Here is a 24,521-nt window from a genome sequence, read left to right on the forward strand (position 1 = left end):
GAACTTCTCTGATACAAATCAGAGTTGAATAATGAGTCAGAACTTCCAAGAACTCGTTAAATGAATACAGGCAGCAACCCAGCACTGTCCACCTTCATGCCCCTTTGTAGTCAGTAAATACTGCTTCTAGAAAATCACACAGGACTGGAAATTAAAATTTTCAGGTCTGTTCTTCAGGCATGTTCACATCAGCCATTACAACAAAGCAAAAGAGAAACCAAAATCCCAATTTAGTACTTCTAAGGCTGAAAGCAGAACCAAATATTGTGAGGCAGGTAGTAAGAGAAATGCCCCATGTAGTATTCTTCTGGGTTGTCTGATGGCAACAGCACGAGAATGAAGTCATTCTGATGGCAGACTGTGTTCTGAGAGGCGGAAAACTGCTCTGAAAGAAAGGCAAATCCTATCTCACTCGCACGGGGCACTCCTTGAAGGGACAGCTGGAAGCTCATGGTACTCTTTCTTCTGAACAAGAACTCCTACAGTAAACTCACCTGAAACTTAAAAGCACAGCTGGTGCTACACCAGGTATAATCTTAAAATAAGCTTTTCTTTTGAATAATCAAGGTATTGCAAACTCAAAGGCCTGTGGTACCTGTTTGGAAATCCAGTCTTAACATAAAGCAAATATAATAAAGCAAAGCCTGAAGGAAAAAGAATGGCTCCTAGTATGTTGCATTTGAAAGCAAAGAGAACACAAAAACTGGGAAAGGTATGCTAAACAAACCAGAAGCAGCTATGGAACGTTTGTAAAGAACATCTTTTCATGCAAGGGAAGCTGTTCAGCGAATACAGAGGCAATAACATAGATAATTTTGCCACAGCAATACTGGAAAAGAGCAGGCTTCCCGTATGTGCTGGCAGGAAAAGTTAGGTCAGTCAGCTGCCCTCCTGTACACAGATATAAAGAACATTTCTGACATTCCTCCACTAAAGGCTTTATACTAATGATTAAAAAACCAGTTCCTTTTTCCAGAATGATTGCTCTCTACACTTCTGGTAATTGACTTCCTTAAAGAAGGGTCACAGAAGACTGAACTTGAATATAAAAAAATTGAATATAGGCTGTTTCATCTCAGGACAATCCATTACATGAGCGAGGTAAGAGGAAGAGAAACTACAGTTTATATCAGCCTGGTACCACCATGTTTCTGAACTGTGCTGTCTACACCTAGATGTGCAAAAGCTCTCATAAGAAAGGAATTGTAGCAGAGCTGCTTTTTAGGGAGTCCTTAAGCTCATCTTGTAATTTCACTGGTGCTCCCATGCTAACAGATAACAGAGAAACAAACACAAAAGGACCCATCCAGCTGGTGGTGCAGATCAGATTACAAAGCCTCAAAAATTGTTTGCTTAAGCAGAATGCAAAGAAAAAATATCCTGTTTAGTGCAACCTCAAAATAAAGCTTCATCAAGTAAGGTAAACATGCTGCATTTGCACTGGTGGATACAGATAATTTGGCAGATGGGACCAGAGAATACATCCAAGATTAAGATTTTTCCCCCAGCAAGCAAGAATATTTTCTAGTCTTGAAAGGGAAAAGGTATAATAAAGATAAATAGAAGAAAAACCTCAAGAATTGTGAAGAAATGTACATACAAGTTACAAAAAATTACTCAAAAGACTATATGCAGTAAGTACATGCACATCCAGGAATGAATACACAGATGTTTGAGCTATACTCACCGGGTTGGAATGGGCTGAAACTGTGCTAGCAGCAGATGGAGACCGGGAAACTACAGGACTGATGATCTGAGGAAAAGTGCCTCTAGCCACAACTAGCTGGACATTATCTTTTGCCTTCTGCAAAATGCTGATAGCCTGTTGATGTGTAATTGTCTGATCAAGAGCTTGTCCGTTAATAGCAAGGATTTGATCTCCTTCCTTCAGCTTTCCATCTCTGTCACACAGGTGTAAACAGATGACAAAATAAACAAATAAGAAAAACCAAGGAAGCATTGACACAGAATTTGCAATATTTTGACAATATTACAGGATTTTTAATAACCTCAATTCCCTCTACTTTTTTAATCCCCCCTGCAGTGCTGCTGAAAGGAGCTGATGTGGCACCCTGGTGATGGCTCCCTTTGAAGCTAATCCCACTGCTACTTTCCCCTGGTGACTACCCCCTAGCCAGCTTTCTCTCCCTGAACCCCCATGCGAGACTAAGCATATTAATCTCAGTTGCTCCCAACCACAGGCTGGGAATTTATGTTTATCCTTGACTTTGACAAGCCTCTTGTTTTACAGACCAAGTGCTCCACTTTGTTCAGTGCACCCATTCTGAATATTCATCAAACCATGGAGTGGAACACACTTTCATCAGTATGTTACAGAAACAAATTTTGTTTTGCTGAAAAACAAGGTGGGGGGGGGGGAGGAAAAGAATAAATGAAAAAAAAAGGACAAAGAAAGAAACCAACCAAAAGCCCTGAACAAATTAAAAAAACCTCTTCACTTTCTGACAAAGAAAGCATCACTGTAAAATCACATACTGAGTCCTTCCTCAGATCTACTCCAAAGGAAGTGTATGAAGCTGAATTACCCTCTCTTTCTTCCACTACTTCTTTGCATCCCAAAGTGGGAATGCTTTGATAAAAAGGGGCAGCAAGGAAAACAAGAATCTCTATTACAACAGCCTTTGTGAGCCCCCACACTCAAGAAACCCAAGTAGAGCACCAAGGTAGGGAAAAACTATTTAGCTTCAACTTACAAGAAACAAGCAAACAGAAAAAAACAACCAAAAAACAAACAAACAAAAAAAAGCCACCTCACCTAAACCAAAAGAAAAGAAAAGAAAACAAAAAGAGAAAGTGGAAATTGAGGAGACTAAAAAATATCGTAGGGTATAAAGCAAGCTGCATTTTATACCTGATTAACTACAATTAAGTCTCTATACCATGTTCTTGTCTCTCTTGCCCATGTTCTTATTAGATGTACAGTGAATATTCAGATCACAAAAAATTCAAAAATATCTCCCTAAAGCAAAGTGAGAAGCAGCACCAACATGACTCAACCTCTCCACACAACATACAGAGTACACCACAAAGCAGCTTGGACCAGTAACACACTTTACTAGCCTGCAGTGAATGAGTGCTGCTGCCATTTACCTTTGAGTTTGTGTGGTTCCTCAGCAGTTCTCTCAACATTAGCTGTGGAATCTGAGTTTAAGTCTGAAGCATAATTTCAGCAAGGCATTATTGCTGAGCTTCTGTAATATCAGCTGACTATCTATGTGAATATCCCTGACTTTAGGTCAAGACTTGCCTGATGTCAAATCTGGGTTTCACACCTGCTCTATGGGACTCTACCTAACAAATAACACTAACTTTTTTGCACCAAATTGTTCTTCAGTGCATTCAACGATGGCAAAATATGTATTCCTACTTTAAAAGACATGACACCGAACAGTAGCTTCCGCTTTTTCCCTATTTAAAAATCCCAGGGAAAGTCATCTGTAATTTCTGTAAAATAAGAACAGTTCATATGATGCCTGTTTCAACATCATATCAATTGTGGCAAGTAATTTTACCTCTGTGATGATGCTCAGAATATGAAGAGAGAAACATGTAAACATGTCCTTGTACCAGAAGGTCAAAAATAACAAAACAACAAAAATAACAGCAGTAACACAACTGAACTGCAGCGTCACATATACACTTGGTATAGTAAAATATTCAGTAGTAATGTTACCTATGTGCCACACTTCCCTCCTGGATTTCTTGCACAAATATTCCTAGTTCTCCTCTGTTTTCACTCTTGAGTCCCACAACACTGAAGCCCAGACCACCACTTAGAGGTTTAATAAGGTCAATTGTCTCAACAAGACGACCCTGTTCAGCAAAAGTTAAAAAATGGGTACAAATGTTAAAAGGTTAAAAATGAACAAAGGATAAATATGTTGAAAAGCAGCAACAATAAACGTGGCAAACAACTGGAAATTAATTTTTGAAACAAATAAATTGTCACTAATTAATGCCAACTATAGCTGAGCAAAACTGTACAAGCTAATAACTGAAACACAGTTGTTCCTTTCCAATTTCTTGCTATCATACAGAAAATGTTTGAGAAATAAATATTATTATAGCCCAGAGGAGGAAACCAGGGAAAAATGATAAATATATAAAGTTTTGGTTTAGTAGTGACTGAATAGTATACATATATAGTATATATACTATATATATACTAATTAATATATATATATATATATTTTAGAGGGTACAGGACCACAGGACCACTTTCAAGCAAAACCAGAAATAGATGAATTTCAGACAGATGAAAAAAAATTTGGACTATACAAAAAGGCTCTCCTGTACACCACTAGGCTTCTCCTATCCTGCTCTCTTACAGATTAAATTGATAAATCCTAGAAAATATGCTTGGGCTCTCCCAGCTCCAGCCACTGAAGGGACTCGTGCACCACTTCTGCCTACTACAGAAAAGTAGTAAGATTAGAGAACAATGCACAGCAAGGTCAAAATTTTCCATTTTATTTCCAAGAAACACATAGATTTTGCTAATTATGCATACAAGAGCAGGCTCTGACAAAGTATCTCCCTCATGCACAGAGCAGCAGTTCTACAATGAGCATGAAAAAAAAACGGCATGCTGATCTGTAATACACACACTGGTCAGCTAAGGACAGTAGCTCATGAGTGACTATGTCAGGGCTAGTTTTTAAACTGCTTTCTCATTTACTAATTGTTTCTCAAACTTAAAGGTTACTTTTATTTATACATAAATGGTATTGTGGTTCGTACAGTAACTCAATTGCTTTTAAATAAATATACGTGTACCTTAATCTTCATATAATCAGTAATCCATATTTTGTAGTTATTATATGATAGGGTTACCTGGGACATGTTTCTGATCAGCTGCTCAAAGTCATCACTGGAGAATTTCCCATTAAGCTGAGGAGTAATGGACGTCATTGATGTTTCTAACACATTAGCTGGGTTGCCATTCTGCTGAGCCAACAAATATGACTCATTAAGTGGAAAGGACCCCATGTTCACACCATGATGGAGAAGCTGAGGGAATTCACCACTGGAATGTATGGAAGGAGTAATATTTACCTGTAAAAGATTGAAAGCAACACAGATTTATAGACACAGCAGAAACCTCCTTAGGTAAGGACATTATCATAAGCCAAGTGACCATCAAAAGTACATGAAATTTCAATTTGCAATTTTAAACAGATATTTTAAGGAGAAAAATTACTTTCAATATTTATACCCAACTGAGTACAACTGAGTTGCACACTACAACCACAATACAAATTGATTTGAATAACTTAAAATTATTTTCCATACTCTGTCTAAAATTCATTTGTTCCCATCATGATAACATCTTGAAGTACTCCATCACTATGCTAGAGGTAAACAAGAACAAAGGTTTCCTACAACATCAGTATTTAAGGAAAAAAACAAAAACAAACAAACAAACAAAAAAAAAAACCACAAAAAAAAACCCCAAAAAATGTTATCACTTGTTTTACAATTTTAAAAAGAAGCATCCACAAATTGATGAAAAAATAAATAAATCACACAGCTACATAGAGAACAAATTTCACTGGTCAGGGTTTCTGCATCACTATGTACTACACCTACCAGTGTTACTATCTGCATGAGCATGAGCTAGGATTAAATACAAGATTAGTCAACAAGTCTGAAATCACCAGGTTGATCTGTAAGTCACAATCATACATTTACACAGACTTTACAGCCACTTTTCTCAGAACAGAAAAGAAAAAAACCTCTGTTTTGCACAGCCATAGTAAATCACCTCTTCCCAGCTATCTGTGCCAACCAATCTAATAGCTACTGGCGATATAAAGCTCAGGTAAAGCAGAAACCCTCATTTGTCTTTTGTCCCACATGTCTGTTGACTTTCAATTGGTACTGCTTTACTTCAGATAAATTTGCTTCCTACTGGCCTGGCATACTAACTATTATATTGCAACTTCAAATACTTTTCATAGTTTTACAATGCACACTTTCTAGCATTTTGCATCACAGTACAGAAACCTAAGGTTCCCCTTCCTTAAAGTCGTACTTTATACTTCAAGTATCAATAAAAATTTCAAAGCAGTAAATATATTCTAAAATATCTACTGCACCAGTCTCAATTTTTCAAGCATTTTACATCTATTGGGTTTATCATATCAGTTCTCCAACAGTCCAGTTGTTAAAAGGTCAATATTGTTCTCCATCATACAATTCCATCTCATCTGAGTGTTTAGGAAAATGCAATAAAACAAACATAATTTGTTGAATAACTCATATGGCTGGGAAGGCCTCAAGTTAAAGAAAAAATACCACAAGTCAGCATTGATAGCTTTTCTAAGTCAGCTCTGACCTAAAAAAACTGTAAAGAAGAAAATTTGGATGTTTGGAACTCAGTGATTTTTATATCCCAATAATTATGTTCTTTATCCATACTTCTGAGGAATCATTTGGGTTATGTTTCAAACAAATTGTAACACCTAAAATGTGCACATATGCACTTTCTTTGATTGCATACATTCGTGTTGGAAAGCTTGTAATGCACAGATAAATAAGCCTTGTTTCACAGTTCATCACACGTAACAAAACGCAGAGATTTAATCAAATTCTACCCTTTTGAGAATGTAAGACTTCCCCTTCCATTATATGAATGGATTTGAAACTAGTAAAGTCTACAACATACTTGTGTTTCTTATCTGCATAAGGCCATATAATAGGTTAATTCACTTCCACCTTCACAGTGTTGTCCATTTCAATGTATAAAACTGTATAGCTGAACTTGGTCAGTTATGTGCTTTATTTCTTATTCTCCTCCATCTTCAAATCTTCTTACAGAGCCTGTTGCTATGCTTCTTCCCACAAAATTTGGTCATTGGTGAAATCATTAATCCTAGGAGTATCTAAAATTATGGCAACTAACCATTCATACGAAACAGCCTAAGAGTATATGAGATACACACCGAACTACCTTTCATGTGCACCTAAAGGCCATAGTATACAGATTTGGTATCACAAATGTTAGTAAGTCATAGATTCAAGTTCTCTTTCTGAATTGCAGTGGTCATTGCAGAAAATAGCGCAGAGTTACCCTTTCTGCTGTAAGTTACCATCCTCAGAGCACTCTTGGTCAAAGCAGTCCCTAGAGAACTTATCACCTGCTCTGGCAAAGCCAACAAAGTTAGCCTAAACAAAGAACAGAACAGCACGAATAAAAACGACCAATTTTATCCAATGTCCATTAGTGAGGGCTCACTAAACTACTTTGGTGCAGCTTTTGGAGTGGTAACTTCAAACTAAGTGAGCCGGGCTCAGCAGCTGAGCATGGTAATGACTTCAATCAGTATGATTACACCTAGAGAAAAATACATTAAATGTCTGCAATTTCATTTAGCACAGTTCTAACTGCATTATTCTGTCCTGAGGGCTCCTTCATCCAGGAGCTTCTGGATGTTTCACATTTCAGGGTGGCAGAAGTAGAAAGTCATTGGTATTACTGATAGTCTTATAAAACCCAACTGTGTGCAAATTCCCTACTTTGAGTAGAGTGGGTAGTCAGTTTCTAAGACAAAAAAAGGAAAATTCTGTAACAATGCTAAAAGCAAAATTTGAAATGTACAGAAAACTAGAGCAGCTTCTACTTTACAAAAAACAAGCCACGTTGGCCAAAAAGGAGAGAAACAGAATTTTATGTCACAGAAACTGACTGCAGCTGAGACCCCCCTGCTTTGAATTTATTCTAGGACACCACACAATGTTTCAGACTGCTAATGCAGAGACAGTCCCAGTTTGTGAAACCTCTCTTGGCATAAAAAGCCTATGTTCCTCATGTATCTAAAGTACTTCTTTACACACAAATGTGTAGGGAGCAAATTGCGCTAGAAAAATCATACATAAAAATCTACATCAAACCACAGTGAACAAAATTATGTCCGTTTTACAATAGTATGGATGTTATAAATGGTGTTTGCATTATGATACAGTTTTTCTCTAGTATACTATAAAAGACTCTCTGTATCTATAATCACCAAAGAACAAATGGAACTACACATCAAAAATAAAACGTTTTAGAGTATGACATATTGCCATTATGACTAGTATTACATGCTTAATCTGAATCCAAAATACTACTTGTACCACTCAAACTTGTACTGTGATTTAAGTATGTTCTCCTAGTACTATGGACAGTGGATTGATTGCTTTAGGTAGCTCACTGCACTGTTTACAGTGTTCTAAGAGCAGAGTAATCATGATGGGCACTTCAACTTCCACCTGAATATCTATCCAGTATCACCATGCTTTTCTCTACTCAGGTTTGAAGGACTTTTTCAAAAAAGGTAGGGCAATGTCTTTAGGGAATTCTGGATTTCTCCCTGGTAGAGAATTTGCACATTCTCATGCTGAAACAGTAGTTGTTTCACGCCAATGATTTTTTTTAGTTTCTACATTGTATGTTTTCACTGACCAAGTCCTGTTCAAACTGGCAAATACAGTGGCTATTTCCTCCATTTGAAAGTTCATCCTTTCTCCATACTTTTCTGAGTATATAGATATACAGGAATAGATATATAGGAATAGACTGACTTTTCCCATTGTCTTTCAAAGCAAAAGATGGAAACTGTTCTTGTTTTTCTAATACACATAATGCAGTAACAACTCCACTATTCTGAAAAAACTGGATTATATTTATTTGCACAATGGTTAAAATACCACTGAAAGGAAGTCTTGCATACTATATACATTGCAGGAAAAGGAAAAAATAACCTTCCAGTTCAGACCAGGTTAACTAGAACTTTTAAACCTTCTCCTCAAAATTTCAGTACAACAGCAGAGCTACAACACAATATTGAACATAGTCACATCAATAGCAACTGACAGCAACATCTCATTTTCATTACACCCTTTTTAAACAAACGCAGCTCATATTTAATGGAAAATGTGCTTAGTGCATGAAGCCAGCCTCACATAAAATTTGATCTGACCTCTAAAACTCCAAGAAACAATTAAACTAAAAAAAAAGTTAAACTGTTAACAGAATAAAGTTTTCTGTGTGTGTGTGCAAAAACCTCACATTTCACATCTCATCTTTGGAAACAGACATGGTTACAGCTTAAAAACTATAAAAACATTTATAGTGATATTTACGGTAGTTCTTAATGTAGAAGTTCGGAATTCCAAGACATATTTATAAGCAGAAATGTGATGACCACTCTCTTCCACATGCCCCACGAAATCCAGGTTTATCGCACGAAAAACTAGAGCGCAACTGCTATATATTCTTGGTAACCACAGCAGTATAGGTCATTCCAGGGGGAGCAATAAACCTCAAGCGCAAATCTTAAAATGATATCTTTTTCTTAACTTACAAATTGCACTACTTTCTTAATTTACATATTGGACTACTTTTGCAAACTACCATAATTCCATTAAAAAGTAGCTTTATAGCCCCTTGACTGTATAATTACGGAATGAGACATTACTGCTTTGTTTTATAAGCTTGCTTATGCTGCTTTTCCTTGATTGGCTTTCTCCTTATGGTATAAACATCTCCAGCATGGACAAAATTTGCATAAGATAAAAAGGAAAAATCATAAATACCACTTAGTATGACAAAATATATGTTTCAGTCACACAGACAGACACAGAATATAATCAAGTAGTGCTTACAGGCAGTAGCTCAAAATACTTTAACAAAAATGCAACACAATCCATGTCTGTACTGTATCAAAACTTAAAGCAATGTCCTCAACATCTCTAGGTCTCAACTTATTCAACAAAAAGAAATTTTCAGTATTTTTGCACTGCAGCCACTGAGCAGCAACCCTGGACACCCCAAGAAGCACAAGACTGATTGCAAGATTCCTGAGTAGCAAGAAGGCCAGCTGCAACTGCAATCACACTGGAAGTGAGGAAGCACAAGCCAGAGAACATGCACAACAGCAGGAAAGGGCCCTGAGCTGCCAGGAACAGGAACTGGCACCAGCACCACTCTGCTTGCTGCACCTTTATGGCTCTATCCACAGAGCAGATGAAGTAGATCCCAAATTAGCATTTCTTGTTATCACTTCATTTAAAAGCGCAAACAGTATTGTTGCCAAGAGGAGCTCAAAACATGAACTAAAAATCTCTAGTTGTCCAAAATACAGAGTTGAGTTAACAATGTTAAGTGTTCACCAACAATAGAAAAAGACAGTATCCCACTTCTTCCCTACATCCTCCCTTGTACAGACATCCAGCTGCTACCCACCACTACATTGTGAAGAAAAAACTATGGTCAAACTCACAAGTAAAACAAAAAAAAAACAAAACCAAAAAACACAACAGAAAAAAAAAAGAAAATCCAAAACAAACAAAAACCCAACAAAACAAAACAAACTATCAAACAAAAAAAACCTCCAAAACTGAGAAATGCAGCCCTGCCATCTGAACCAACCACTAGATATTTTGTTCTTTGTTCTGGCACAGTTCTGAGTGGAAAGGAGACAGGACAAGGTGTAGAGGAGGAGGTGAACAACTGAGAGACAAAAAGAAATAGAAAAGAAGCAGGACAGGGATGCTAACATAGTCCAATAATTTTCTTTAAAATATTTCATAAAGAAAATAAAATAATATTAAGATATTTTAAACACCACAATCTCTATTTTTCTTCTCTGTCTCAACTTCAAACAACAAGACTGCTCTTCAACATCAGAAAACAAGCATTAACTGAAGAACAAGGACAGAAAGAGACAAGAAAAAAATAGTTTTTTTCTTCAGTGCTCCCCAGTTCAATAGACTTCTGAAGTCAAAACAGTAATTCACAAAAAAAACATCCCTTTGTTGTGCTTAGACCTTTCCACTTCAGTTAACTTCACAATGACAGTTTAGCAGTACAAACAAATCCTGTTCACTCATTTAGAGAAAAAAAATACTCCTCAACATTAAAGCCTACTAATGAGAATCAAGGCATCAGATTTTCTGACTTTAGACCATGCCTCAAGATAAAGCAACATACCACCCAGTCCACAAACTGCCCAAATAGAGGGCAGGACTTTCACTATCATCTCTGTGCTTTCAAGACACAATGCCTCAAGCCAGGAATACATCTTTACCTTGAAATTTATTGATGACCATAGAGGTCCACAATGAAGTCTCACGGGTTGACCTACATCTGCTGGGATACTTGCAAAGAATCTGTTTGACTTGTAAAGTAAATTGCCATTCTGTCTTCCCTGCTCCCTTCCCCTCTTTCAAACTACACTGTCCTAAAAGATGACCTCCTCAAGAATTTTGCAGTAGTCTTGTAGCTGTTTAAAAACTCATTGAAAAGAGAGGGGCAGTTAAACAGACTGTCACACTTCACCTCGAAAAGAAGCAACTTCCCATTAAACTGTCACTGCAGCTCATCATTAAACATAAAAAAATTAGCCATCCTTTTCTCCAGTGGGTAGAAGCTGCAACATCTTGTCATGGCACAAGCCAGCACCATTTGTCATCCTGTCTCGAACAGGGCTCTGACTGCAACTGTAGGGATACAACTTTTCTCCTTATTCTGACACAGCTTGGCCAAAAAAACCTGGTCACTACTCACACGCCTTGCAGTTTTCATCAACCTGTTGCTTAAGAGCTTCAAGAGCACAATACCCTTACAGTTGTGAAAAGGGTGTCTTTGAGTGGTGTCCTCAAAAGTGCACCTATGAAAACACAGGTTTTTTAACATAATTACCTATTTTATGCTTTTATTCTGTGTCCTGTTTCAGTATGCCTTGTAAATATTTACCACAAAATAAAAACAAATAATCTCATGTCATATTGTAGGGAAGAAATTCTACAGAAAAAATATAAGATGAAGAACTGACAAAATATAAGAATGCTGGAAACATATACTTACATGTGTAAGTGTTCATATAAGCACACATTAAAAAAAGGGAATTCACATCCAAATAGCTCCCCTGTCAAACAGAACAGGGTACATACCATGCAACATGCACAGGGCACTAAAATTACTTCACAGACAAACCTGCAGTCAGGACAGAAAGTGAAATAATTATTTGCTTTTTAAAAAATACATGCCTTAAATTACCCATCCTAGCATCTCCTGCTTCATTTTCTAATTTAGAAAAGTGTATTTAAAAAGATAGCCATCCTTTAATTTCATAGCTAATGTCCAAAAGTGAAAATATAATTTGCCATTTAAAAAATATTCATTAATGTTTCAGGCATACTTTTACTTCTTACTACATGTTCCTAGGGTCTTTGCCATGTAATTCACACAATTTCTGGATGTCACTGTTAAATTCTCATTTCCAAATGGCAGTGCAAACAAACCCTCAGGACAGCTTTTTTTCCCTGAGATTTTTTAAAATTACTCCAATATCATTAAGTCTCTAAATACTAAACAGACAAAATTTGAAAACCATTGTGATGAGTACAACATAGACACCATTCTAATTTACTTCTTGTCTGTGCAAAATAGCATCAAGATGATCCACAAGAAGCAATAAAGGGCTACAGTGCATTCTTGTGCCACACAGCTGAAGTACTGTGAGGATTGTGAGGAATCCGTCTCATCATAGTCTGGTCAGAGACCAGATGAGACTCCACACTGATGATAAGGTCCATGTGCAGAGTCTGCTCCCTCCCACCAGCAATTCTGCATACCCGACAGAGCTGGCCACCTTGGAGGAGTCAACAGGAATGACAATTTGCAAAGCCAGATACATAGTTTGGTCCTAATTCAGTTACTGAACTACTTTCTATATTCTTCAAATTCTTATTCTGTTGACCAGAAAATTATAGCAACAAATAAAGTCAATCTAGCCAAGTTGCTGGCCCTTTTCTCAAGCTCATTGAAAACATGCAGAAAATTAATACTTAATATCCTGAGCAAGCAAAAAGGAGGCAAAAGCTCTGGCTTCTCTTTGATCTTTTATTCCTATACAAAGTACAAAATGGATCTTCGTTTCCTTCAGAAGTCAACCATTCTACAGCTTCCCTCTACATCCTTATTTTAGCAGGGTAAGACACAAAGGAGCAATAAAAGGCTCCTAGGAAACAAGTTCTAGACCTCATAGAAAACATGCTCCTTTTGAAGGTCAGAGAAAAAAAGCTTTATGTTACCCCCCCACCCATATCACCATTTCCCTACCCTGCACATTTTAAGTAAGAAGCATACACAAAAAAATCACATATACATGAAAATCACATACACAAAACATAGCTTCCCAAAAAGTCCATGCGGTATGTCCCCAAACCTTTGGATCAGATATTTAGTTTAAGCTATTTCACTGTTCAAAAAGCAGAAACACAAACATATTTGCATTACCTTAGCAAGTTTCCCCTTGCACTTGCAGGACTACTTTTCCTACCTGATCTCTCAGTTGTTGAACAGAAGTCTGAAGGCTCAGAATTTGATTAAAAAGAGGACTCTGCAGCACTGATTTTAATAGGCTCAGTTTCTCCTCATTTGCAATGTCACCTCGATCCCGAAGTTTTGTCTGTAAGCGCTCCATGGCCTGGAGGGCCCGATGAGTATCTGTAGCAATAATCATTCCTAGTCAGCACCAGTTTCTAGACTGCATAAATCAGAGGCCAATGAAAATTGTATTTTTGCCCATCAAGAAGTGAGTTACAAAATGAAAGAGCCTTCATTGAAATTCAGTTACAGGAACTGTGGCTACAGTCCACTGCAAGTAAATAGGAGCATAAATAGTCATAATAGAAAACATCTTTCTTTTCCATGCAAATTTTTAATTCAAGAAAAGATTAAAACTATGAAATCCAGACAACAGGCTCAAATTCAAATACATTAAACATATGATTGTACAAATTTTGTTTTCAAATACAAAAACTCAAACACAACAGCATTTCTAAGCACAGTATATTATTTTTTTTCAAAATCTCTCTCAGCAGTATACACCTATATCCCAAATCTATCACACACACTCAATGTGGCCACAAAAATATTGTGATACAAATGAAAAAAAATTACCAATTGTTTCCAACATGTTCTCTGCTTCTCAGCTTCTATTTCAAAACTGGAAAGAGACTGTAAATACTTCCCTGAAAAGTAACAGAAGAAAAAAAAGGTCACATGTATAGAAATACTAAGCTCTGAAGGGAAAGAAAAAAGGTTGACTTTTGAAAGCAATAAACTGCAAAATAACAATCCACAAAAAAACCATCTTCACAGATAATTAAAATAACCTCAACGTCAAACTCTGACTCACTTTGGTGCTCAAAATCTTCCTGAAAATTGCTTTAGGAATATACTTTGTAATTTATTTGCATTTCCATATCAAAGTAGCTGTCTGCATACTGTTGCACAACATGTCCTGCACTGCTTTAATCAGACACTATGAATCATAGCTGCCACTGAAATTTTACAGTTCCATTGCTTTCCTTTTCAGCGATTCACAAAAGACATTCCCCGCGGGATCAGTTTTCAAGCTCTGTGTTGACAATTTCAGGCGCATGAGCCACAGCACACTTTTTACAGTCACCTTTGAAAGAAAAGTCACATAAACCACAAGGCTACAAGCTTGTAGGATACTCACACTAGAGCCTCCACTATTAATATCTAATGCAATTGACACTCAGATGTGGATGATACCTGAGTTTTTATCAGTGTGGGTTTCCAGGAAGGAAATTCCACACTGGGAGGAAGAAATTCTGAAATTGCTTTGCTTATTCTTTTTTGCTGTTTTTTGGGGTTGTTTGGGGCTTTTTAAAAATGTACATCTGCAATTGCTAAAAAATTTGCAGTGACAGAACATGTTTGATGGAGATGGATAGGTGAGAAGTGAGGAGCTCACATATCATTGCAGGTGTATGAACTGTTGATTTTATCTTTCATAGTTTGTTTTCTTTATAGTAGGAAAAAAAACAGTACAGCATCCCCACTTGAATCTGGAGAACCTAAAAATATGCAGAACTGTGATCTCAAAGCACTCAAGAAAAGTAATTCTTTCTTGAGACATTGGATAAAAAGAGGAAAAGGAATGACATTGACAGATCACTAGATAAGACAGCCTAACAGGATCATTAGTTATAGAATCTGATCATTTTGTCAAGCCGATACTGTTTGCAGTTAGTGCAGAAAAAGCAAACCAAATGGATTTAAAATGGTTTCAAGTTCCATCGGTATGACTTCCCTACTTTCAATATGCCTGAAGCTTCCTAGTTCCAACCTTGCCAAGGGCAGAGAACTTTCCACTAGATGTGGTTACTCAGAGCCCAGTCCAGCCCAGTAAAAGAATGGGGAGTACATAACCTCTCTGAAGACTGCATTTGAATTTGACAATACATCGATACAGAATCATTGATCATCCTTTTTAGGATTATTATTAAACCCCTTAACCTGACTTTGTCAAAGTAATGTTACTCCATGGTCCAAATTATGCTTTAAAATAAAAATAAGCCTTTATAATTTTTTTTCTTACTTCGCAAGCAAAATCCCAAAATGTGATTACCAGATCTGAAAAACGACCCAAATATCTTGTTTTTTCACCTTGTCACTCTATAAAACAGGACGAAACAAAGTCTATTTTACATGGGAAGGGCTGGATGAGATTTAAATGTTATGAAGGAAGCTGACTTCCCCAAACCCTTATCACCCACAGCTTTTCTTTCTAGATTAAAAACTACTATCACTTCTATTCATAGCCACTATTTAAAATCAGAGGTATTTACACCATGCTTGTAGATGTTTTCCTCAGTACCAATGCAAATCAAAGCAGTTCTTTCCTGTGTCACTGTTCCGTTTCTTTCTCAATACCTACCCTTGGGGCTGTGTAGTGGATGGAACCAGAGAGCTGTGCAAAAAATCAGAAATTTAGTATTTTTTCAGTTATTTTATTTATCACAGCACTATATGCACAAGCATATGACATCTTATGTTCAACAGATGAAACTATTCAGGAAAAAATAGAAGGTTACTGTTCTGCTTTAGTTTTGCAAAAAATCAACCCAAGATGAGATGCAGTTGTAAAATGTCTCTACCTTTTGCGGTAGCTGGATATTGTTTCATTTTATGACTCAATTTGACTAAAATTTCATTCTTCTTGTGCTGAGAAATCTAAATTTTACAAGTGACAGTACCCACAATCATCTTTGTGTTGATGTAATTCTGAAGATATGAACTCTAACAACTTATAGCAGAGGATTCTACAAGCAGACACAAGTCCTAAACGTATCTGTAGGTTGAGATTATGTAATTTGCAATGAAAAGGAGTCCTTCGCTCTGCAAAGACACTCATTACTTACTTTCTATTTATCTCATGCTTTAGAGAGGAGTGAATACTGCTCTAGTGCCATGCTAGTATCAGTAAATCTATTTTGAACTCTCCGTTTATTCACTTTATTTGGGTTTCTATTAGTAGGGAATCCCTTCCCAGCTGGCCAGCTTAATGCTTTTGTCAAAGTCAGCAATAAGCATGAGACAGACCAAAACTGTCATCAGAATGTTTTCCCTCAGACACCTCCTCTGAGGCAGATGCAATGCACTGAGGGACACTCATGTTTGCCTCTACAGTGTTGCAGGCCAAGCTGACCCCTGTTTGCTCCACCTGCACTCTGAAAGGACAAATGGACACACGACTGCTCCTGCTGTGCCACATCAATGTTAACAAGTGGGATCTGCCAGCACCAGCTTAATGGCACATTAACATAGTGAAGTATTGGAGAAGCAACCACACATCTCTCCAAAATACACTGCAGAGACATATCCATAAACACCACCACCCACTACAGGACACACTGGCCCTTAAACCAGCTTGCTTCTAAGTAGCAACAATGTGCTAGTGAGAAGTAGAGTGGAATGCATGATCACTTGTTGAAAGGCCTAATTCTATTATACTGAATACTTTCATAATGGTATTGTAGATTTCTAGATGGAGAGTTTAGTTCTAGTGGGGAGTTTAGTTCTGACTGTAGATTTCTAGATGGGGAGTTTGTAGATTTCTAATGGGGAGTTTAGTTCTGATTTCCTCATTTTGCAATCTCCTGGCAGTCTGTATCACAGGAACCTGATGCCAAAACCAACCCTTCTATACAGGATACAACAACCTTCACATCTCAAAGAGCTTAGTAGCTTAGCTCAAAGTAGATTTAACTATTTTTGTATTTCAGTGCTGAAGTTCATTAATCTCTTCACAGTAATAAGAACACAGGCTGTCTGAGTCAAGACTTTATAGGCAAATTGAAGAAAGACAGTAAACAAATAGCAAGTTAAATTTATGTTCAAGTTCAAAACACACAGGTAGCTGAAAGCTATGATGTAAACAAAAAAAAACCAGCCAAACAAACAAAAAAGAAAAAAATAAGGGAAAAATCAAACCTCATCATCTTCTCTCACTTTCCTGCTCTTTTAGAACATTAGAATAGAAAACACAAGGAATTTTAGACAGGTATAAGGTGACAAACACACCATATTCACTCTAAGAACAAACCAAAGTTAAAGATGATCCCTTTCAAGCTTGCACTTTTGAAATTTGATTCTTCCAACGCTAACGAACAAAAATGGGGTTTTTTGCCACTCTTCATGCTACCCTTCTTGGATAACATTGGTTGCCACAAAACAGCCGGCATGTTGCAGCTCTGGTTTCTATCTGTCCACTTCTGAAACACTAAAATGCACAGGTGGCAGAATTTTTTTTAACTTCTGAAATTTATTTGATCACCTCCTTTCCACTACAATTGCAGAAGGCATTTAGCCAAACAGACAAAAGATTTGTGAAAATAGTAAGGCGACCCATTGATCATTCTTTCATATCTATCACTTAGTTTCTACAAGGAAACCTACTCTGTTTCATTGACGGATACTCCATCTACTGCTTCACAAAGCCATTTCAGATAATACGTTGGAAACTAATGCTCATAACATGGATTAGGAAACATGCAATGCCAAAGATAGAAAACACAGTAATAGGCTTTGCCCCATAGCTCCTGCATTACTTGAAATACTCTGAGCACACAGAAGAAATGCCTATCTTAAGAGCGATCTCTAGGCCCAAACTCTGGCTTGGAGATGCATTAGATTAAAATTAAATCTATTTCAATTAAGATGCAAGGTAACCACAACATGCATTTTATAGCTGCTAAAGAGAGTATTTCAGAACTTCTAATCCAACACTTTGGCCTGTGTTTGTGTGGGCTAGAGATATCCTTTTGTACATGATTTTTATCCCATGCCATCTTCCTCCCCAGTTTTCAGGCTATCACTCAAATAGGCATATCATGTTAGCACCCGTGCAGTGCAGGAACAGCGACCAAACCACACAGGAAGTGGAAGATGCTCATTACTGCTTAACTTTCTGCCTTGCCTGCAGATTCTAAGAGCTCCTTATTTTTCCCACTTACCTCCTTAAAGATGGCTACTAACCCCAGGAGGAAAACTGAGGTGGATCCCCGGACACTGAGCAGTCTTGTGAAAATTAAGGCAGTGGAAACTATTCACAGTAAATTCAAAGATCTCATGCTTTTCTGTTTTTTTTCTAGCTACTTTTCTACCAATGCAATTTTGCTGTTGCATACAGTACTTTTTTAAGCACACAAAGGGTGTGAAAATAAATGCAAGACAGAAATCACTAATGGGGAAAAAGAGAACAAAAAGAAAAAACAAAATTAATGTGCACTGTTCCACAAGGAACAAAGCAGATTTCCATCAACTACCTGGAATGTAACAAGCAAACAAGAGATGTCTGACATCTACATTTGACAGCTATGCTAATGAAAATTGTTCTGAAACATTCAGAGCAGAAAAAAAAGGCCGTATTGCACAGCCTATATTAAGACTCTAAGCACTTTGAAAAAGCATTACTAGCCTCTTTGAATTTAGCAAAATGCCGAATGCATCAAAAATACATATAGAGGTAGTGGTTCTGTATGTTGAAGAAAAGTTCTGTGAGAGAGCTGATGAACAACACCATATACTTTGAATCAATTACGAAAACAGAATTTTGAATATTCAGCTATTTTTAATCTTCTGTATGCATCACTCTAATGTATTAAAGAAACTTAAAATCCTTTTCCATGAACCGGCAATCTGTTCCCTGTGTATAATTAATAATTTTCTGTAACATGTAAGAAGCCCTACATCAGCATAAGATATAATATCCATGGTAACTGACATGCTAATAATTGCAACCGGGAAATAAACTATCCATGATGATTGCACCTACTGATAAATGTGTGTGATATAGTGTATTTAAAACTGATTTGCAAAGAGCATTTCAAAAAGAATAGCATAGAAGGTAGGGTGTTTCTGGTGGGGTCTGTTGGGGATTTTTTTGTTAATGAAACAAACGGATCATCTTTTTAAAATTTTTTTTTTTCAGTAAATATCTTAAATTTAGATCAATTGGCATCCTTTCACATTAGCTTCAGGAAGTGAAAAGCAACTTTTAGCATATACAGAATATAGGGGATGCCAGTGAATATACTGAATTGATGAAATACAAGCATGGTTAATATTGGCTCTTTTATGTTTTCAAGCATAGGCAAATGATAACCATATTCATTAAATTCAATTAAACCTGATGAAGCACAGATTTTACAACAGTTGCACCTCAATGTATATTGGATTTTCACAGAGGTGACACAGCATACATAAATGAATAAATACAAAGCCTCTCCAAACAGCTGCTAGTAAGCATCAACAAAAAGTCATCATTTTCCCTACAAACTGAAAACCGAAGTTTCTCTTTGTGACAATAACAAGTGACTTATACAGAAAACCATAACACTGTTTAACAAGACCACTGTGCGAGGGGTTTCAGATATAAGGACAGGGTCTAAAAAGCCTACAAAAAAAATACGTTATTATTGCCAAGGCAAAAATAGCACATTTTCCTATTGACTTGTCAGGAACACCAGCAGTGAAACAAGACTGTCCTTATCAACGGTAATATAGTATTCTCCCAGCATGGCATTATACTAGCCAAAACTGCTTCACCAGGATGCTCAAATATAAAGCCAATTAGAAAGTATACTGGATGCACTTCACAAAATTTTAATTTTTTCTTTTTGTGCTGGAAACATGGAGCAGAGATTTAAAAGGTCTTTACAATAGTTTTCAATATGCTGAATTAAGTGCTACTTGTTAAAACAAAACCATCTACAGCTATCTGCATGACTGAGAAGATCTAAGGCATTCTTGCCTGAAGAATTCACAGACCAGGGCCCCACCAGGGCCAGGCGGAATGAAAAGATCCATTAGTATCTATGTAGTGCATCTCTCTTTCCGTAGTGCTGACAGCTATCTAACTTTCCTAGCGCACTTCTGCACGAAGGGGGGAGAATGTATCCAGTTCCTCGTGAAAGCCTCTTCAAAGCACTAACGAAACCATTAGAAACACCACAGCTAATCAGTAAATGTTACATGCAAGTTACTGTTAACAAGATAGGAGACATAAAAATAGGCAACTAAAAATTGATAAAATTTTTTTCTAAATTATGTTCTCTTTCTAATAATGCTGCTTGTTAAGGTGGATATGTCCTTAGTTATTTTCCACTTGCATTCTTTTCTTCTAGTGTTACAACTACTTTCAATTTCCACAGAAGCATCAAGTAACACTCCCAAAAAGTATTTTACCACTTTCCCCTTTTCCAGTTTATTCCTCCCTACCAAGGAGTTGCTGTTTCCTTGGGAAACGCAGAAGTGATACGGAAACCACAGAACATCACACAATACAAGTTCCGCAAATGCAGAATTCAGACCCTTCCTCTTTATCTCAGTAAATCCCTGCTTTCCTACTGCGACAGACTCCCAACACCCTTTCAGGGACCAAAGCCAGTAAGGACGTTTCCTATCCAACAGTTTTAATTAAAAAAAAAATCTTCTACACGTATTAGGACACAAAAATATAGCTGGACGATGCAGTGTTTATAAAATCAAAAGGAAAATCAAGAAAAAGGAAAAAAATTATAACCAACGTTTTTCTGCCAAACGGCACATCAAACCTCTTAAATGCTGTACACGGAGTTCAAAAGGTCGGCTTTGTGAGTTTTTCTTTTTCTTTCTTTCCTCCTAATACTCTTTCCAGTAACACAGGGAGAGGTGCTGGCAGCAAGGGGGAACACGAAGAAAGAACCATCCCTCTCCTTTGCGCACCCAGACTCATCCAAGAGCACATCTCCGTTTCCACCCAGCCAAAGCTGTTACCGGGGAGCTGCTGGCGGGGTCTGACCTGCGGGCAGCGCCGACACCCGCACGGCAACAGGTCCCGAAGAACCGCAGTCACCGCCCCGCCTGGAGCCCGAGGACACGGCCAGCGTCGCCGGGGCCTCCGGTCCGGCTCTGGCTGCGAGCGAGAGCCAACGCCGCCGCCCACAAGTGCCGGCCGCGGGCCGCGGCCGCTAGCAAGGTCGGCGGCAGCGGGGGCCGATGAGGAGACCGCCTCCCGTCATGAAATGCCCGCGGGGGATAAATAAAGAATGCGTGAATGGGCAGCAGGGCTCCCTGCAGATGTCAGGGGAGGTTCGGCTTTTGTTTACGTGAGGACGACGCCCCGCCAGGCCGCCAGAGCCCGCGAACCGCCCGCCCGCCGCAGGCCAGAGCCCCGGCCCAGCCCGGCCCCCACAGCCGCTCCGGCCGCCCGCGGTCGGCTGAGGCGGAGGAAGAGGGGATGTGCCGGGACACAGCAACAGGCTCAGCCCCCCCGCCCGCGGCTCCACGGCCTCTCTCCTCCTCCAGCCCCCCGCCTCCCCCCGGCAAAACCCTTCGGATCAAATGAACAATACTAAAACTTCGAGAGGCAAACGCGTTTTAAATAGTCGCTCGAACTCCAGCGACGCGGCATACCCTCCCCGCCCTTCCCGGCCCGCATCCCCGCGGGACGACTCGGGCGAGCTCACCCCGCTCCCCGCCGCCCGGCCCAGCAGCACCCTGCTTACCCCAGCGGCTCGGTGGGCCCCGCCGCCCGCCCGGCCCGGCTTTCCGCCCTCCCCGCCCCCGAGTAGCGGCGCCGAGCGAGCCTCGCCGCGGGGGCAGCGCGCTCGGGCACGCCCCAGCGGCCTGAAACCTAATCCGGCAGCCCCCGCCCGCGGGTCTCACCGGGACGGGCTGGGCGGCCGCCCGCAGCGACGGGGGGCGGGGGTGTCCGGGGGATAGCGGGGCACGCTCGGGGTGCCCGGTCCCGTCCCTGCCGGCCTGCAGCCTCGCGGCCCTTCCCGCCGAGTGTGTCTCCCCGCGGCTGCCGGAGTGCACGCCGTGCCGGGATGACACCGAGAGGCCGGGCTGCTCCAGCTTAGCTCTCCAGTTCGCCTGCGAAGTGAAGGCGGCGGCAGGCTGGCCCCTGCCTCTCTCCAGCGGTGCGGTGCCGCCTGCGGCCGGGCCTGGCCCCGCTTGCTGCCAGCCCAGCCACCGCCGTACCCCTTCTGGTGCAACAAGATGAGCCTGGCCTGGAACGGAGGAAAATGGGAAATGTTTGGAAATGTTTAAAAAAACAAAACAACCAAGATCACCAAGCAACACATGATGAAGTTGGACAAAATGATTTATAAAGTCTTAGAATTTATAAAGGGATGACTTTTCCCTCAATGCAGCAGCTGGTAATTGTGTTAACTAGAAGTAAGGAAGATGCTATGTGTTTCACATATATATGTCTAAGACTGAAGGACATAATGATGCAGAGATGTTTGCAGCAACCACAAAATACCCAAAAACATAAGCTCAGCTAAAGGTGATATTATTTTAGTATTTGTTGACATTGCTTCTACTAATATTATCAGGGTCATGGTTTCCCCTGTTCCTTTACATAAGACTATTTTTTGGTGTCAATGCTCTCAGGCAGCTCAACTGAGGTAAAGCCCCTGCAGATGGACCACGGCTGCTCCACTGGGCGTGTTGGCTGTTCCTCTGCCTCTGCAGAGGCTCCATGAGCTTTTTATCTGCTTCTTGCCTTCTGGCGTGGTTTGGTTCTTTTTCCAAACAGAGGTTAACCTTAAGTGTCATCATAAGTTCCAGTAGTTTGTGGCTGAGGGGTGGTGGTGGTGTTTGGTTGATGGGCTTCTTTGAGTGTTTGGTGGTTTGGGGTTTTTTTGGTTTCTTTTTTTTTTTTGCTCATACAAAAATTTTAAAGAAACCTAATGTTATGAAGCTAGAATGGAGTACTGCCCTATCTATTTTCGATAGTATCAATAAATGCAATCCCAGTACCAACACTTTCTTATGCAGACCACTTTACATGTTAACTTTAAGAAACACAGGTCTTTGTACATTGTATGCTTTGGTTGTTTTTATTTTTATTATTTTATTTGGAAAACTAAATTCTGAGAAAAGGTTGAATCACTAAGGAATATTTCTCTTGCTTGCTAATATTAACATTCTGATATATTTCATTTCTCAGGTCAATTTATAATATAGTCATGGTCAAATCAATATTGGATGAGACGCCTGCCTTGCTGATTTACTTAAATACATAAAATATTAATATTAATGATTCACTGCTTAGATTTTTTGGAAAACATGAAGGAGAAGTAAACTGAGAAAAGAAGTCTTTACAGATATAACAGGGTCACCAGAAACAAGGCTATGTGTCCATTAAATCATTCATAAGGCTGCTGTTGGGGATGCAGCCTTTTAAAATAGTAATGGGAACAGGATCTAGCCAATGCAATAAGAGTCTGATTCTGCTCTGAGTCACAAGTACTAACTTTACTTTGAGAAGATTTTGCCAAATGAAACACATTTGGTTACATTTATGACACAGAACTATTTATTCCCTAAAAAAAAGTGTTCATAACAATAATTGTTTAGTTTCATGACTGTGTGTATCATATTTGGTATGGGCATTGTTATTGCATGCTCCACTGCAGAATGGGTAGAATAAATATTTTAGGGACCTAGAAGTACCCTGAGAGGAAGGACTCAGGAATATTTGTAATTTTTTTATCTATGCTTGAAGTATTCCATCCCTGAACTTAGAAATGAACCTGAAAAGGGACCAATAAACGCTTTTCTATAAGTACTACCTTGATTAAAAATTGTATGTACTTCTCTTTTATAGCCTTGCTCTTCAATATTACAGGATAATTTTCTTAATGTATATTCATATGTATATATGCATACCTAGACACAATATTATACTTTTCATTACAGCATTTGCTTAAATTTCAAGTTAAAAAACACTAATTACCATTTTTCTTTTTAGAGAATGGTAATAATTTATTATAGATCAAATTTTATTCCTGACTCTATAAAGCAAGAGTAATCCATTGCATTAAGTGGAATTAATTAGTTGTAAAGAAAACCAATCTGAGATCAAAGGTAACTATGATCCTAACTGTTATAGCTGCTAATCTAAATATATTAAGTATGTGGTTATGCATTTTGTCTTTATCCAAACAAGGATGGATCACCATCTTTTTTCATGGAGCTCTTAAGAGTAGAATAAGTTATATTAGTAGAAGCATTCAGTATTACATATAACGCTCTTCTTCATTTCAACATAGAAGTTACACTTTGAAAGTCAGATGGTGTAACTACACAGTTACTTCTGTTACTGGAGGTAGCACCATGTATGTTGTTATACAGAGCTAAA

The 24,521-nt window shown here is 38.6% G+C and overlaps 1 protein-coding gene across 21 annotated transcripts in view; it reads right to left on the reverse strand.

Moving 5' to 3' along the window:
- Nucleotides 1-22,185, reverse strand: part of MPDZ (multiple PDZ domain crumbs cell polarity complex component) — a 95,102-nt gene extending 72,917 nt beyond the window's left edge. For 13 of the 21 annotated variants that reach the window (XM_064735082.1, XM_064735086.1, XM_064735094.1 and 10 more), the window contains exons 1-6: nucleotides 21,874-21,941; nucleotides 13,973-14,043; nucleotides 13,350-13,516; nucleotides 4,855-5,076; nucleotides 3,695-3,834; nucleotides 1,688-1,901 (exon numbers count right to left, since the gene is read on the reverse strand). In XM_064735082.1, coding sequence (XP_064591152.1) covers nucleotides 1,688-1,901; nucleotides 3,695-3,834; nucleotides 4,855-5,076; nucleotides 13,350-13,516; nucleotides 13,973-13,988 — 759 coding nt within the window. In that variant the 5' untranslated portion in view covers nucleotides 13,989-14,043; nucleotides 21,874-21,941. Of the gene's footprint in view, nucleotides 1-1,687; nucleotides 1,902-3,694; nucleotides 3,835-4,854; nucleotides 5,077-11,872; nucleotides 11,891-13,349; nucleotides 13,533-13,972; nucleotides 14,044-20,940; nucleotides 20,963-21,873; nucleotides 21,942-22,033 lie in introns of those variants that run through there. The other 8 variants (XM_064735096.1, XM_064735095.1, XM_064735078.1 and 5 more) reach the window with 4 other exon arrangements.
- Between the last annotated feature and the right edge of the window lie 2,336 nt (nucleotides 22,186-24,521).

The sequence above is a fragment of the Zonotrichia leucophrys genome, chromosome Z (assembly GCF_028769735.1).
Source record: "Zonotrichia leucophrys gambelii isolate GWCS_2022_RI chromosome Z, RI_Zleu_2.0, whole genome shotgun sequence".
Classification (NCBI taxonomy): Eukaryota; Metazoa; Chordata; class Aves; order Passeriformes; family Passerellidae; genus Zonotrichia; species Zonotrichia leucophrys.